Source organism: Haliotis rufescens, unplaced genomic scaffold (assembly GCF_023055435.1).
Source record: "Haliotis rufescens isolate VD_foot unplaced genomic scaffold, xgHalRufe1.0.p SCAF_8, whole genome shotgun sequence".
In the NCBI taxonomy this organism is placed as follows: Eukaryota; Metazoa; Mollusca; class Gastropoda; order Lepetellida; family Haliotidae; genus Haliotis; species Haliotis rufescens.
Window position 1 is genome coordinate 6431427 of NW_025964372.1, and position 18796 is coordinate 6450222.

The 18796-nt window shown below is 39.5% G+C and overlaps 1 protein-coding gene across 3 annotated transcripts in view; it reads right to left on the reverse strand.

The window, feature by feature from the left end:
* The window catches only part of LOC124148992 (zinc finger MYND domain-containing protein 19-like), a 41798-nt gene extending 39194 nt beyond the window's left edge, over positions 1 to 2604 (reverse strand). For all 3 annotated transcript variants that reach the window (XM_046520319.2, XM_046520318.2, XM_046520317.2), the window contains exon 1: positions 2457 to 2604. In XM_046520319.2, coding sequence (XP_046376275.1) covers positions 2457 to 2507 — 51 coding nt within the window. In that variant the 5' untranslated portion in view covers positions 2508 to 2604. The remainder of the gene's footprint in view (positions 1 to 2456) is intronic.
* Between the last annotated feature and the right edge of the window lie 16192 nt (positions 2605 to 18796).

The following is an 18796-nucleotide window of genomic DNA, read 5'->3' on the forward strand; positions in this document are numbered from 1 at the left end:
CCCCAGGCAGTCAGACTACTGCTTTCTGTCCGCTAATCAACAGTTAGTGCAGAAGATGCATATTTTATGTCACACTGCCAAAAGGGATGTAACGTCTATCAATTTTTTATCCACATTATTCTCACGAAGACAACAAACAGAGTAAAATCCAACAACATGAAGCCATGTTTGAGTGTTCCTACAAATGGTCGAACTCGAGCTGTTGAGGGCCGGAATATATTTATAGCAAACTGATAGAATCGAACTGTATATTGTGACATTTGTCAAGGTTACTATATGAACACTGTAGAAAATAATATGTTGTCAACCATGAAAATCAATTTCCTTTCCTCAATATTAAAACTAATCAAACACACACAGCCAATCTCATAGTGAAATATTTATATTAAAAAATCATGTGATTGAAATTTAGGTTTATTTAAATTTTTACAGTACCACATTCATCAACAAATATCAATTGTCCTAGTGGTAATATTGTGAAACTGTATTGATGATAATCAATGATTGATTGTTACACCAAACTAATGATCAATATGTTCAAATTTCCTTGTCAAGAAAAACATTTCATCCATTAACTTCAATACCTCATTAAATTGATACAAAGTTTCAATTAAATAACCCTGTCAGTTACATGATTTCAGTAACTGATAACATTCAAAATCAACAAATTTCAGATACTTTTGTTGTGTTGAAATTTTATAATTTGTGACCAACTGACTCAAACCATAGATCTGTTATGAATATGAAACCTGCGTCTCCTCCTAAGTTATCATAACAAATTAAAAAATATATAAAACAGTTTAAATTAAAATCTGATGTCCTGTTTCTGAAACCAACACAAATATATCAGTATGCAGGAAAGGGTTTCGTCTTCGATGACAATGAATAACAGCTGATCATAGCTTGACAAGGAAACAAAAGTAAGTAGGTCAGTCAGCTACCTCACACACCTGGACAGCTCATATGAGGAAAAACTTCACAAATATGTATTCAATTTCAAACTTTCTCTGGTTCTTAACTTCCTCACTGAAGGAATATTAAACTAAATTGTGTCTATTTCATGTCAATTTCATGGCTTTGATTGACAGGATGTTGATGTTCTGGCAATCAGACCAATTCATTCTCTATTGTAATATACTAGTAATTAATCAGAATTGTGTTTTTCCTGTCAATCATAATCACCTGGCCGAGGTATTGTTGATTAGCTTCTGTGTAAATCATCATTAAGCAAGGTGTGGAGCTCGAAACAATAAGAATGTACAACTACACCTACTAATTAATTAATTACTAGCTGGCTGAGTGTTGATTGGTGTCATCCTAAGCTAAGCACTGCTCAAGACCTGTCCTGAATTACTGTATTTAACAGGAAGATTATTTCGGGAAACCATTTTTGTTGAAACATTGCTGTATGTGACATGAACAAAATGTCACAATGTCAGGGTGACCTAATATTCTAAATGACATACTTGAAAAACATAGTTGTAGCTGCATTTCCAGCCTCTGTTTACTAAACAGTCCGTAAAGTAAATACTCTATCTTAAGCATCATTTTGAAGCAAAGTTTGAATGAAACGTAAAATGTGGTCAACCTGACATCAACTTAATTAAACAAAATATTATAACAATACTGGATACGTAATATATGATTTAAACAGAATAATAATTCAGAGAATAGAATTTAGGATGGCCTTGTGGTACTGAAATATATAGGGCGAAATTTGAACCAATGGATGAAATATCGAAAATAGCATTAATCAATAATTATCTGTGCGAAACCAGGATGGTACGAGCAGTCAAAATAGGATTCCTTGAAAATAAGGATTGTTGGAATATAAATGAAAGGACTGGTGAGGAAATATGCGATAAAGTCGACTGATTCGGTCGATAGCGTGTATAGCTAACTGATTTTACTTTGTCCTCACTGCCGATTGTCGCTGTAGCAAGCTTTTGTTTACAGTGTCGTTCATGCTATGTTCCACAGCCTACAGTATCAACATCGCTAACAAATGACATATTTCGTGCTCCTGGATCCGCTGGTAGAATGTCAAATATTCAGAGGATATACTTGCGGTGTAAATTGAGAATGAACACGGGATACATACTAATAGGAAGAGTATGGGGGAAATTTTATAATAAATTGAATATCGGCTGCAGTATCTCTTTAGACAGCCAGAATTCAACGAACTGGGTCAGGAACGACGGCTACACCGACTCGCTTATTTCTAGCGGGATGAGAAATCGTGAAAAATGTCGGTTTGGCCTTTATAACATGTAACGGGGAAATATTTGTAGCTATGTGTAGCTACGTTTCGCCGTCCATCTGTCAGTCTTTGTTTGCCTATCCATCCTTCTATTCCGACTTTCGTTCAATCAATGGCTATTTGCTCGCTCGTACGAAATCAATACATTGAAGCACTGTGTTCTGCAATATTCTGACAAATAGGAGGTCATTCTTACCTTCCCTGCCGCTCTGCCGAGGCGCACTATTCCCAGTTTAAATCCAGACATGGGATTTCGTCCTCTGCCCAATTTGTGTTTGACTATTTTCCGTGACTGTCTTAGAAACGCCGGTGTTCTATATGCGCTTTGTTATCTCCGACCGAGAACACACGTGGGAATGAGGCGGAATAGGAGCCAATCAAAATACGGGATACACCCATTTCCGCAAAAGGTCAAAGGTTATATTTACGTTAATGCAACGTGACACCGAGGCTTGGTGTTTATGATGCGAGTTGACCTAATCAACACTTGCAACTGACACGATGAGAGTTGTGATCTACCAACACAACATCACTGATGGTAAATGAATGTGAGCTAATTAGCAAGTGTCGGACAAGTAGGTTTTCTCGCACCTTCAGATGTTCGCGTGCGCTGTCCGATCAAACCCAGATGTAGATTTGACACGGTAGCGACTCACATCGGCAGGTGATCAACCACACTCGCCCATGCCTATATCGCTTCTTTGAAGTTATCATATACACAGTCAGGGCCTGAATGAAAATATGTTTTAAGTTAAAATCATTTGAGACAAAAAATGCTTTGTATAATCGGCACAGAATGTGAATGCAGTATGTTATGATGATATTTTATTTTTTATTATTATTTATATGTATACATGCCATATGTTATGATAATTAACATTAAAAATTCCTTGTTCATATTCCTCTGTTACGTCGACAAAGGAATTTGCATTTTGTATCATTTCATGGAAAATATATTAAACAATGTTACGTTTAATAAAAACAATTTAGCAATCGTCACAGGCATCAACATCCGTGTAGGTAATATTCCATGTTATTCCCCCTTTAGTAGATACCTATATATATAGGCCATAACTGAATAACGGACATGTAGTAGTAACATATAGTTACGTGACGTCATAACATTTAGGAAACTATGACGTCACAATACCAAGGTGACAATGGACAAATAACTTACGCCTTTACATTTAACTTAGGCGCGTATTTATGAATGAAATGTTGCTCTTTTTGAAACAATGTAGGTTCATGATCAAAATTTAGCTTATATAGCGGGAAAACTAAAAAGTTGCCGTTTCCACATGCTTCTAAATGTTCACTGAGTGGAATCGTGCGGTTGTGTGGCTGCTTTATTTGTGAACGGTGAAGATTCATTCTTCTTTTTAATTTAAGTTCTGTCTTTCCGATATACTTTTCATTGCATCCACTGCAAACAATCAAGTAAAAAACATTTCTAGTATCACAAGTCATAGACGGACAGACTGACAGAGAGACACACATCAATATTATAAACAAGTTAAATGAATAACTTATGTACACAAGCCATACTTGCAGGGTTATGAGAGACGATAGTATATACAGTATGATCAATACCTTTCTTCTCATAAAAGTAAAAATATGATATGTTTGAAATGTAATAACCGTGAAGTTCCACCATGATCCGATCCGATCTTCAGGAACCCATGGATATCGCAAGAGGTGATTACCGGGATCGGTTGGCCAGGCTCGCTGACTTGGATGATGTATGTTATTGTATCCCATTGCGTAGATCGATGCTCATGATATCAATCACTAGATTGTCTGGTCCATATTCGATTATTTACAGACCGCCTTCATAGAGATGGAATATTGCTGAGTGCGGCGTTAAACAACAAACAAACTAAGATGTAATAAATATAACATATCTATGTGCCTTCTGACGTCCGTGAGTGCATTGTATGCAACAAAAAATATATATCAACTCAGCCTCGGTGACAACTTCTTCATCACCAAGGAAACCAACTTGCAAAAGTAGATTGCTGCCAACAAAAAATCATATGCTGTCAGCACTTTTTTAAATAACTGTCCAAATTATGCTTATTTTATATTTGGCGTCTGTCAAACTGTCAAGTGTTTTTTGTGACCCAGTTTTCTTTTAGTTTCTTTTTTTTATGTCTCTGTTCGTTTGTTGTGCGCCGCACCGCAATATTCCACCTATATGACGACGGCCTGTAAATGTTGGAGTCTCGACCAGACAATCCAGTGATTAATATTGTGAGCATCGATGCTCGCTGTCGGGGTACGATGAGACGAATTCAAGCCTGTCGCTAAGCCAATAAGTGGCCCCATATGCGATCAGCATAGGTTGCTGGGGATCAATTCTTCGGGATACCCATATACTATATAGAGTGTATTTAAAAATTCGCAGACTTCAGTTGGTTGTTGGTTCAGAAGTCAGGAATTGGTTAATTGCACGGGATATAATTTTCAGTTGCTAGGGGCAACAGCTTGTCGAATCCGATCGATATCAAAATAAATAATTGTTCCGTTTCACCGAAACGCTCTGTACATTTATACATAAAATTACCATATTATGATAGAGATTAGACGGTTTAACAGGCGTAAATTAAGCAAGCTTGACATGGGTGAAATTCCACAAGCATCATTAAACCCGTTATTCAGATAGGCTGCTGACTTTCAGCTATCATTTTCATTGTCTAGTACGTCCATTATCGTCTACGGTATCTTAGGCGTGCCTGAAACAACTGATCGTTGGTTCGAATTCCGATTCGCCTTGACTACGCACCATACCCATCCCGTGGGTCTCTCTCTCTCTCTCTCTCTCTCTCTCTCTCTCTCTCTCTGGGTGAGAAGACGGAGGGAGTCAAGTGACGTAGCCACCATTTCTGGCACCCTGGGTTGTCCAAATGGACCTCAGATCAATCCTCAATATTAGTGCCAGAGCAGAGGCAATCTAGACTTGAGTTGGACTCCTTTTTTAATATATTATCTTGGGTCTGGGCGACAGAGTAAGCTTCAACCAGTGTTGATCAAGAATAACAGAGGGCAATATACGAAAGAAGACGCATAAAATGAAAAATAAGTTATACTACAAAATGGCTGCCAGAACGATAAACACAGCAGCCAAGCGTATTGCTATAACACACCGCTATGTGGATTAACAAGTGTATATTGCTTAACGTACACCAGAAGACATATATTAAATTAAATTATGTTGACCAATTACCTGCTATGTGTAAGAACTGTGGTTCTTGTGATGTGTATTTGTACTGGGTTTTCACAGTTACGATTAAAATATTGGCCCCATCTTCTACAGAGACAATTATCAATGTACTAAATTTGAAGAATGTTTACCAATATCCACTCTATGACATGTTTTTCTTTCATACAAAACCTAGTTTAAATATTTCTTGCAACTTTTTTCACGTGACAATTTATTCTGTCACTGCAATTGTACTGCAGGCCATTAGGCCTTTCGAGTGACGTGGGTAAAGGAGACATTTTTGTGTAAATATCTCCTTTTCCTCCGTCACGAGATGAGAGAAACCTGATATTTCACGAGACACATGGAATTTCCTATTTTTTATATTCTTTGTGTGTAGTTGTCTACCGGAAAAAAACCTTGAAAAGTATATTCTCCCAACCTAAAACACAGTGACGGTTCACCCACCCACATCCCTCCCCACACCCTACACCCTTGTATTTGCGTAAAAAAGGAGTTTCGTGTTTGCAAATTCTTAAAAAATACAACCAAAAGTATAAAAAACATAAATGGCCATCTGTCATTAATTTGCCTTGTCAATGTGGACCTAACGTAAAAAGGACGCCAGCAGTTTCTTTACGGGCTACATACCTACGATAAAGGGAGACAATAGTTCCGTCAAAGTGTTATGGTTACTGCAGTGAAATATCAAGTGTTATAGAAAATATCACTTTTCTCAACTTCAGTCTTTCACACTGAAGTATATAATAAAATGTCTGTCAGAAGACAAAATACTATCAACACCTAGTTAATTTATTTTAATTAAAATGTTTTTAATGATTAAATCGATAATTAAACTAATTAGCTTTAACAATGGCGTCACCTTAAGGTTGTTGACCAGAGTTCCCCTACCCAGGGTTTCAGTAGAATTGGGAAACTAAGGTCAGCAGAAGTATGACGTCAATGAGTTGACATCTGCCAACACTGGTCAGACAAGGTTACCTTGGGTTATACATTGGTCAATGCGAATCACCATGCATGCAGTGTCGTCGAGGTTTTAAAATCGAACGTGAGAGCTACCATTTGTGCCTGTGGAATTAGAGAGTAGTTCGGCGGTAACTTTCTCCATGACGGACCCGGGTTCGATTCCTGAATTGGATACAGTGTGTGTTTTTGTTTGTTTGTTTGTTTGTTGTTTCTTGCCGCGCTCAGCTTTATGAAGGCGTGTGATCGTGTTACATTTACGTAGATCGATCTAACTCACTGCCCCTCAAATCAACGACCCTTAGGTTACGCACACCAATGTATTGGTCGGCGATGCGCAGGAGGTTCACAGCATCGACTCTCAGCTAGCTGAATTGTGTGGCCGCTTACTATCAACCACTTGTCCATTCGATCGCATACCGAGGGTGTGGTTCAATGTCATTAAAATCAGATCTTAGTTCTCGCTACCGCTAAACAAAGACCTGAGGAAATGACATTACTGGTCACGTCAGAACGACCTTTAATCCGATTAATGAGCGCGTCGCTTACCAGATCAGGAATGGGACAGTCCGAATGTCTTTTACTAATCATGCAATCTCGAAAAGTTAACACGAGGTATTCCGAACGACAGTTGGGCTCTACGACCGAATCCGTCAAAATCATCGGCTATCTGTTGCTTCAATGGGATAAACTTTTGAACGGAAGATACCAAGTCCGTTTGTACTGTCATACAATCTAGGCCATCTATTAGCCATTCCAGAACGTCTTTTGTTAAGTTTTCACAATTTTAATTGAGAATTTGTCAAAATATGTTTCGAAGCGTAGTTGCCAGTTTAAAAGCTGCCCTCTGATTGGCTTATGCAGACTTATCGTCAGTCATTCCATTGGTCGGTCAAAGTTCGCGAAAAGTCGGCCTGACGTGACATGGAATGGGATGTCCTCAGATCTTTGTTTAGCGTTTGTTTGTTTGTTGTTTAACGCCGCACTCAGCAATATTGCAGGTACATGACGGCGATCTGTAAACATCGAGTCTGGACCAGACAATCCAGTTATTGATAGCATGAGCATCGATCCCGGTTGGGATACAATGACATGCATCAAGTCAGCGAGCCTGACCACTCGGTAGCGGGAACTAAGATCTGATTTTAATGAGATTGGGGTGTGGATCTGTGCTAACACCGTCAACTACTGGACCATTCGATCGAATCCCGGGGGTGTGGATCTGTGCTCTAATCATCATCCAATATTAACAGTCAACTCGTATATAAACCGAGGCCTGGGTCAATTCTCTTCCCATCAACCCCATCTGACCTGTCGAATACCGAGGCGTGGGTCGATGCACACACCACCAATAACTGCATGCTACTCTGTCCGTTGTTGGAATTATGTTATAATATTGCTGCATACGGCGTGAAATGCATTCCCCAACCCAACCCAGTTTCAGTTTAAACCCCCACCCCGACCCAAGACTTTATCTTAACAAAATAAGACAAGCATACAAACACGAAGCTCGACAGCGAAGAAGCCACGTTGGTGGCACACTGGGAATTCTTTCATTTAAAACATTTAAAGGCTTAAGCAATTAATCAAACCGGCAAAAGCGTGACTTGCCTGCACGCCCGTTCAAACGGATTAATCATTCAGTACTGCTAATCTTTTGCAGCTATGTATAGAAACTATATCGTATTTAATCTGAATATTAATGGTTACGCTATATCTTTCAATGAGCGAGTCATTTTTATAAGATTGTTTTCATCTCAAGAAACACGCGACAATGACATGACATCTTCATACGATGCTAAAAGTACAAGTTTTCCAAGAAGCAACAAGTGCATGGATAATAGGTGGACGTTCAGCAGTTGAATTTCACATTTTATTCGGAAGCAGCATGTATGATCAATGCTATGTTTTTAAATTTTGTATGTTATCAAATCCTATCTTTACAAGTCCTGATTTAAACCTATATTTATTTTAAAGTCAGAAAATGTATAAGTTCTATTAGCAAGCACACTTTATGAAATGTATAAACAAAATTATGTTTGTTTGTGTGTTGTTTACGCCGCACTCAGCAATATTGCAGCTATATGACGGCGGTTTGTAAATAATCTAGTCTGGAACAGACAATCAAAGGATTGACATCATGAGCATTGATCCACGCACTTGGGATCGATGCCATGCATCAACCAAGACAGCGAGCCTGACAACCCAATTCCGTTAGTCGCCTATTACGACAAGCATAGTCGCCTTTTACGGCAAGCATGGGTTGCTGAAGACCTATTCTACCCTATATCTTAACGGGTCACAAAATTATGTAATTCATGAACGTTATATTAACTAATATGTATATTGCCATGTATAACACTGTCTTGTACAGGATAAGAACACTATCCTTCTTATGCTTTAGGTATATATGCTTACTGCCCTGTTGTAGTTCATAAGCCTTATGGCGTTACTTATTAAGTACGTTTCCCTTCTTTCATTTTTTTATATACACAGCTTATGTAACGCGTGACACATGAATAAACTATTTCTCATTATTTCTCTGTTTGACAGCGGAGGCCAAATCCACAAATTGGTATAGCGTTACTATAAGGAGTCGTAAATTGGTTATACTATGCACACAGAAGAAAGTCAAGCCTTGCCTACTGCATACATTTCCATATAAACAGTTTTTTAAACATGGTGTCCCTAGTAGAGACCCGTGAAGATTCCGGGGTAGAATATGTCTTCAGCAACCCATTCTTGCCGTGAAAGGTGACTATGCTTGTCGTAAAAGGCGACTAACGGGATCGGGTGGTCAGGCTCGCTGACTTGGTTGATGCATGTCATTGATCCCAAATTGCGTGGATCGATGCTCATATTAATCACTGGATTGTCTGGTCCAGACTCGATTATTTACAGACCGCCGTCATATAGCTGGAATATTGCTGAGTGCGGCGTTAAACAACAAACCAACCACGAAGATTTTATGACAACACGCTTTCTTTTACGTTTACAAAGTGACACAAACAGAGCTTGATAACTGTTATGACAAAACGCTTTTATTTTTGTTTACAAAGTTACATACATAGAGATTATTGCACCGGCATTTCAACTCATGGAAGAATTCATGTTTTACCCTCGCTCTCGCTCGGAAAATACAACAATTCTACCATTCGTTTGGTGAAATCAGTTTGACACACATGCGAGTGTAATAAATTCTTAAGACCACCGTCTTACTAAACCACAATTATCAAATCTTCAGCTGAGACGTCGATTCTAGTGTGCCGTCATTCCGATCTTACTCCACAATAAGATTTGGATGACGTCAAACAAAACACTGGTGCTCGTAAAGTGATATTTGCAATAGGGCATATACGATGTTTATGAACTCCTTGTTGCTAACCCTGTAGGTAAAAATACCTATAGTGAAGTACGGAAACCGAAGTCTGTTGACATGTTTTGTTACCTCTCCACGACGATATCTATTTGACTTTCCTTTCAATTACCTCCACTGCATCTTTGGAACGTGATCATCTGGATGACATATACAGTGTTCATGTACCATATAGAGGAACATATAGTGTTCTTGTACCATCTAGAGGAACATGTACGGTGTTATTGTACCATCTAGAGGAACATGTACGGTGTTCTTGTACCATCTAGAGGAACATATACAGTGTTCTTGTACCATCTAGAGGGTTACAAACCTTTTCTTGTACCATCTAGAGGAACATATAGTGTTCTTGTACCACATAGAGGAACATATACAGTGTTCTTCTACCATCTAGAGGAACATATACAGTGTTCTTGTACCATCTGGATGATCACAAACCTTTTCTTGTACCATCTAGAGGAACATATAGTGTTCTTGTACCACATAGAGGAACATATACAGTGTTCTTCTACCATCTAGAGGAACATGTACGGTGTTCTTGTACCATATAGAGGAACATATACAGTGTTGTTGTACCACATAGAGGAACATATACAGTGTTCTTGTACCAACTAGAAGAACATGTACGGTGTTCTTGTACCATCTAGAGGAACATATACAGTGTTCTTGTACCATCTAGAGGAACATATAATGTTCTTGTACCACATAGAGGAACATATACAGTGTTCTTGTACCATCTAGAGGAACATATACAGTGTTCTTGTACCATCTAGAGGGTCACAAACCTTTTCTTGTACCATCTAGAGGAACATATAGTGTTGTTGTACCACATAGAGGAACATATACAGTGTTCTTCTACCATCTAGAGGAACATGTACGGTGTTCTTGTACCATATAGAGGAACATATACAGTGTTCTTCTACCATCTAGAGGGTCACAAACCTTTTCTTGTACCATCTAGAGGAACATATAGTGTTCTTGTACCACATAGAGGAACATATAGTGTTCTTGTACCATCTAGAGGAACATGTACGTGTTCTTGTACCATCTAGAGGAACATATACAGTGTTCTTGTACCATCTAGAGGGTCACAAACCTTTTCTTGTACCATCTAGAGGAACATATAGTGTTGTTGTACCACACAGAGGAATATATACAGTGTTCATGTACCATCTAGAGGAACATATAGTGTTCTTGTACCAGTGAGTGAGTATGGTTTTACGCCGCTTTTAGCAATATTCCAGCAATATCACGGCGGGGGACACCAGAAATGGGCTTCAAACATTGTACCCATGTCGGGAATCGAACCCGGGTCTTCGGCGTGACGAGCTAACGCTTTAACCACTAGGCTACCAAACCGCCCCTGTTCTTGTACCACATAGAGGAACATATACAGTGTTCTTGTACCATCTGGATGATCACAAACCTTTTCTTGTACCATCTTGAGGATCATATAGTGTTCTTGTACCACATAGAGGAACATATACAGTGTTCTTGTACCATCTAGAAGAACATGTACGGTGTTCTTGTACCATATAGAGGAACATATACAGTGTTCTTGTACCATCTAGAGGAACATATAGTGTTGTTGTACCACATAGAGGAACATATACAGTGTTCTTGTACCATCTAGAAGAACATGTACGGTGTTCTTGTCCCATATAGAGGAACATATACAGTGTTTATGTACCATCTAGAGGAACATATAATGTTCTTGTACCACATAGAGGAACATATACAGTGTTCTTGTACCATCTAGAAGAACATGTACGGTGTTCTTGTATCATCTGGAGGAACACACAGAGTGTTTTTTTGTATTCCTGTAATTCTGAAAGAACATTAACACTGTTCTTGTACCGACTGTCCAAAAGTACCTTGGACATTTGTCAAAATGACATCAATGACATATTTCCAAAGACACGGGAAAGTTCGGCATAAGTAAACTACGGTTATAACGAACACGTTTATAACGAACTGACGGACATAACGAACTTACTTTTTTTGTCCCGACTATTTGCTGTAGTTATGCTGTATATTTGCTTATAACGAACTACGGTTATAACGAACTAAAATTAGCAGTCCCTTTAAGTTCGTGATAACCGTAGTTTACTGTATATGAAAATACAGAAGGTTTCTAGGTGCATATGTAGATGATTGGATTTTGTATTGAGATTAGATATATTTTCAACTACAGCTACAAAACCAGATATTTTTGTGGGCCTGACGTCCGATCCTCAGTCGGATTGTAACCACTTGATCAAAACTTAATGATGATGTTTATCGCTAAGAATATGGACATTTCTTGAAAAGCACACTTTGCTATCTTTGCCATTACTGTAAGTAATATTCCTTATCTGCGGAACGGCTTGTTTTCACTTTATAAGTATTGACACACATGCAGCTGTCGTCGTTGATTAATCATCGCGATATTTCGTGATTCTATCTCAAATGGCTAGGACTATAGTGATTGCTCTTGCTTGTCACGAACATGTTTGTTTGTTTGTTTAACGCCGCATTCAGCAATGTTCCAGCTATATGACGGCGATCTGCCTATAATCGAGTCTGGACTACTAATTAAAGTGACTGACATCATGAGCATCGATATACGCAGTTGGGATACAAATGACATGCATCAACCAAGTCAGCGAGCTTGACCTCCTGATCCCGTTAGTCGCCTCTTACGACAAACATAGTCACCTTCTACGACAAGCATGGGTTGCTGAAGACCAATTCTAACCCGGATCTTCACGGGTACCGAACATGTAAATTCAACTGAATAGTTTCCATGAACAGAATACAATGGGTATTGTGGCTAAGTATCCACGCCAGACGGGAATATTCCTTAAAGCGGCGCAAAACAATACTCAGTTGAACCACTCGCATATCTATAGCTGAACTGCTTATAATTATTTCATGACTGGGCTAGAACGTGACGATTTAATACACAAGATGAACATAGTAGGCTACAGTTCGAGTGATCTGCAGTTTTTCGACGGGTCAATAAATATCAATAATCACGCGAGCCTATAAACAACGCCATGCTGTAATAAACTATCTGGCTTTTTAAAATATTTTGGGAATGTTTTCGTGGATTTTAACGCTCAGATTCTTAAAAGTGAACTTTAGAATTTTTTTTGTATCTGGTCTTTAAACTTAACATTTTCATGGATGCGTGAACAAATTTCAACGTGACCTTTTTACAAGGTTAGATACATACAGCTTTTGAAAGTAGTCGATACTTATGTGTATGAAGGAATTTGAAACGTAAAAAGGATTGAGGCCCGTCTAATGATAATAATTACTAAAAAGGACAAACATCTTTCTCGTGATAGGACGTGTAGATTGCGCGCCAGGTGTTGAGAAACAAACTGCATGACACATAGTCAAAATATCGTCGAGCCATGTGGAATGTTGTGTCTAACTTGACACCTTGCATTCATGGGAGCGTTCGGCTCATTCCGACACTAATCGGGAAGATCCGACATGGCTCATAAACCTTGGCAGTTTCAACAATTTCCCCCACACACTAACACACTATATCTTCTTTCTCGATATAATCTGGAATAAAATTCTAACTTGCTTTCGTGGGAGCGTTCGGCTCAGTCCGCCACCAATCGAGAATATCCGACATAGCTCATAAATCATGGCAGTTTCACCGCGATTTCTTCTTGTCTTTTTAATACAGTATATCTTCTGTCTCGATACTATCTGGAAAGAGTATTTCGACATAAATGTTTTCTTGCCATCTCGTCTCCATGATGCGTAAATTCGTCCAAAAATCTTTGAAATATTTCTGAGGTTTTTTTCATGAGAGTAAGTATATGTTGGCTATTGTAATTTTCAATTTTCAAAAAGGCCGTTGTTATAATAATAATCTTTCTTTGATAAATGACTGTTTAAAATGCGTGAAGATGCCTTAAAGGATTTGAGAAAGGATTTGTTTCTGAAAAGATGAAGAACAATTATTTTACGAGCGCTTCTGTTACTAAATTCTGCTTGCAGTTGCATTTTACAGAGCAAGATATATCTGAGACAATTATTTCTGTGCTGTGGTATTGTACGGCTATATTACAGAAGAAAATTATTATTATGTCACGTAAACATTTAAACAGCTTGCTTATGAACATTATTATCAGTCCCAGACGAATTCTGCGATTTCGCGATCGCGGAAAGATTTGCAGAAAATGTAACTTAAAGCAGAATTGCAGAAAAATGGCGGAATTTGCCATTTTTGATCAATCAATCAATATTCCAATTTTCATTATTTTGAAGCTTTTCCTTTGAAGTTTGCCCTCGAATGATACCCAAACATGCGATTCAAACAAAAAATATCTGAATCCTAAAACAAGACGAACTTTTTAAATGAGACCTAGTAATTTTCCTTTTCTTGTGGCATTATGACTACAGAATCTATGTTTATATCAAGCCATTGAAAGAGCTTAAAAGTTTTAGAGTAAAATGAGATTATATTTAGTTTTGAGGGGAAATGATTATGTTTTACAGCAGAATTTAGTAATTTTAAACGCAGATTTTTTTAATAATTTTACCGCAGAATTCGGTTTGGACTGTATAACAAACTTCATGCAAAATAACCCTGTACGTTCTTCAATATGTCTATAGCTATGTTTGTTTAACACCACCCTCGTGTACCGTCCTTCCACAGTCAGGTCACACAGGTATGACATTTCGTCTTACCCTGGGGACAAGTTGGTAGGCACCTGGACAGGGGAGGCAGACATGAGCTACCACGTCGCTGTGTCCATCACGGATGTTGCCTATAAGGTTTTGTATCAAAGGGGAGTGAGTGAATGCAGTATTCACTAATGCTGTACTTACATATATCCCTCGTTCCCGGAGATCCCGGTAAGAATAGGTCTTCAGCAATCCATGCCTGCCTTAAAAGGCGACTATGCTTGTCGTAAGAGGCGACTAACAGGATCGGGTGGTAAGGCTCGCTGACTTTGTTGATGCAGGTCATCGTATCCCAACTGCGTAGATTGATGCTCATGATGTCAATCACTGGATTGTCTGGTCCAGTCCGAGACCGCCTTCGTATAGCTGGAATATTGCTGAGGGCGGCGTTAAACAACAAACAAACATATTCTTGGATATGAACTGTGGTCATTTTAGACAATACATTGACTGAGGTCAATTCAACTTCCCATTGTTTGTCGTGGAGGACAATTTACAAGTGGCTATCTGTTGTCATTAATATTCAGTCGTGTTAGACCGGAACTATATTTTGTCGTTGGACAATTTCCTTGTCTGTATAGTGAGTTGCGTTTAACGACGCTTTTAAGAGTATTCCAGATATATCACGGTTTGTCAGCTTAATGTGGGAGGAAAGCCCGAAGTGATGCAGGTCTCAGACGTTTACCACTTCGGTGAAACCATGGTGCTGACAAACCTAGAAACATAATCGGGGCGAACCGGGATTCGAACTCATAGGTTTCTGGCGTGTCCAAGGGACGCAACTCTGCACAGCCAATCGCGGCTCCTCAGACGACTTGGCCACCCACGCCCCCTTGTCTGTATGGACATTTAAAAGTGTATTAAAGTGATGTAAAAAAACGTGATACGTGATAGTAGTATAAGAGTATAGCTTGGTGTGTAGTTTAGTGTATAATCTAAATAGATAGTATACTACACAAAGTTTGCTAAGGATCAAGTTTTGATTATATGAAAAAATTCCCAACAAATAAAGACTGAAATATCCCGGTACACGAATGAGTAACCCATATGAGAAGCCAGATTCACGATGAACGGACAGAGTCATGGAGTCATTGGCACGAGGTGCTTAAGGTGCTTGAAAACTTGTGTTCGGATGTATCGTGACAGAGTCGTTGCAAATCATTATCAGATAGCACAACATTTGCTACTGAGGGTTGCAACACCTGAATGCACTTATATCGCTTCGGCGTCAAAGATGTCATTTGACGACAGAATAATTAGGCAGATGCATAGGAATGCTTGAAACTGGGTCAACACAACGTCACGTTGCAAACGTCTTTGGTGTCAGCCAAAGTGTGATCAGTAGGGCATGGAATCGATACCAGACATTTGGATAGGCTACCCAGCAACATGCAGATGGTCGAAAGCGTTACATCACACAGCGGGAAGACAGGCTTTTCCTGATTGCAGCAAGACGTCATCATTTCGTGACTGCCACCACAACCAGAAATGACCTGCGGAACGCCAGCGGCTTAAACGTTTTTACTCACAGTGCATACATTTAAATTCCACTGAACCAATATCACAGTCAGGCACGTTTTGATTGGGCTGAAGAGCACGTCAGTTGGTCAGAATTTGGCCCAAGTTCTTGTTACTGATGAACCGAGATACTGTCTGGACTCTGGAAGATTTCAGGACTCCAACGCAGCCGAAAATGACCGCTATGGAAGGCGTTCATTCATGATTTGGGGTGCGATAAGGAGAGCTGGCAGAACCGATCTCCATGTACTACAGTGAAGCACGATGACAGGTGTGCACTACGGGAAAGACGTGAGACCATATGCTGGCGTAATCGGGCCGGACTTCATCCTCATGGACGATAACACACCTCAGCCCGCCAGGGTCATTGATGCCTACTTGGAGCAGGAGACCACTGTCCGCATGGAGTGCCCATTCCGACCACCAGACCTCAACCCTATCGAACATATGCGGAACGAGCAGTAGATCGCCCTCACGACGCCATGTCCTTCCGGGAACTCTACAAGACACTTAAGACACTTAATGGGAGCATCAGACTACGGTTCCAGTCTGTGATTGCATCACGTGGATCACATAAGCGCTATTGCGGGTTGCCTTTTGATTTTTGACGTTTTTGTTTTGGTCATATACTCTCATTTTGTCGGGTGACCGGGCACATTATTGGTTACATGTTTGTTGTCATTGTTTGGCACATGACAACGGACTTTTGTTTTTAACATGTCTTAACGCAATATTGTCTTTGGCTATTTCAACAGATGCACACAATTTGACGTATTTCCCGAGTGGTGATCCTCAGCAAAATTTGGAGTAGCAGTATTATTGTTAGTGTATTTTCTTAGTATTAATATTAGTAGTAGTCTAAGTAGTAGTTTAATAGTATTAGTATGGTTGTGTAGCAGTACTGATAATAAACTCACGGCCAAAGAAACTTTATCACTTTGAAAATGAAATTGCAAAAACTTAAAAACGCAATTCCAAACTAAATCAATACGAAACACATCGCCCAAACACAACAATACTCTATGTGGAAAGTGATACACGTCCAAGACGTAAGGGTAGTAATTAAGAATTGACCTTCACTTTGTGTGAGTTCATTGGAGTATGAACCTGCATAGAGTGGGGGCCAAACTGTATGAACGTCGGAGCTTTCGACAACGGTCATACAATGTTTGGCCCTCACTCTATGCAGGTTCATACTCCAATGAACTCACACAAAGTGAAAGTCAATTCTTATAATTTTTTATCACAATTTCTTTCCTCAAAGGACGTAGGCCAAGATCTAAACACAATTTTATTTAGTACGTGTGACTTCATGTTTACACTGACAGCCAAACAACAACCAGCTATATCGCGGAATAAAATAGTTCCCCAAAAAGAGAGGTGGCCTGAGCGTATGGATGCAGAACTTGCTCTTCAGAAACATCTTACGCAACACATGTGTTCATATAATATCCCAATTAGATGGGAAAGGTCTGTAATGAACTACCTCAGTAAGTCAGTCACCTTTACATCAAGTACAAGACGTCAAAATGGCCGACACGATAAACGTGACGGGAGGATTTCCGAAGTTGTTAATGAACCTGTGGCGGTTACATGTGTAAGTCATAATTGATCAACTGACCGATTATTGAAAGGTGATTATAGATGCGTCAAACAGACATTAAGGTAAATTTGTAGATTGCTGGAGACGGTCACTGTCAGCCTAGACACAGATCGAGTCGATACTGACGATAGTTTGGATGTGAATTTTTCGTTTGTTCATTAGGATGGGCCGTAGCGAGGAATTCTTGAACAATCATACAGTTAAGCTCTCTTACGTTTCTCAATGTATAATTAAATGCTGAGACCAAGATTAAAGGTTCTAAATGATCAGAAATAATGCTTATGTATGTTTTCGTGCTAGGGAATTCCCAGGGGTTTCCCCATGAATGTGGAAGTAGTCCGTCAGTGTTTACGTCATTTCAAGAACACGGTCTCGTGAAAAACGTATGAACGTCAAATATTGTGTCGTTCATACACTTATGAACGTCGACTTCGCGGTCATGTGATCGACCTCTTGTCCAATGGAAAAGCCGTATATCGTGTAAACGTCAAATTAAAAAAATATGGGTATATAAATGATGCGGACGGCATGTTAGAGGACACTCACGCTGATGGAAAAAACAGAAATGCCACGACTGACACCCGAACAACGCGAGCGGGCCCTGATCAAGGTACCGATGGAAGCCGCCATGCTTTAGGTTACTCCGTGTTGCTGTAACTTACCTGATTTAATGTTACAGACAGACCGGGCAGACATCAGACAGGCCAAGAAGAGGCAGACCCAGTGTAACTACACCCGGTCAAGGCCGGTAATCAGTGATGATTGCCTTCGGGACATATGGTCAGTCGACAGACAGTGGCCAGGCGACCCAGGGCTCAAGGAAATAGGGCTTACAGACCTTACAGAGGACAGTTACTGACAGCGCAACACTGTCAGAGATTGAGAAGGACCCGGACTGTAATTCGTTGGCACCAATGGTTATGTGGAGTTACGTCCCTACCATGTCCCTCCTATTGACCAATCAGATTCCACCTCTCTTATCACGTGCATTTGCTTCAACCAAAACCGCATCGCCCAGAGATGATGTGATCGAAAATCAAAATATATATTGTGTTTAAATGCATCTTACTTCGCGAAGTGCATCAAATCACGTGAGCATCTTGATTAAACACATGAAAAGATTTGGAAAATATCTTTTGACGCCGAGTTGGCAGTACACATGCT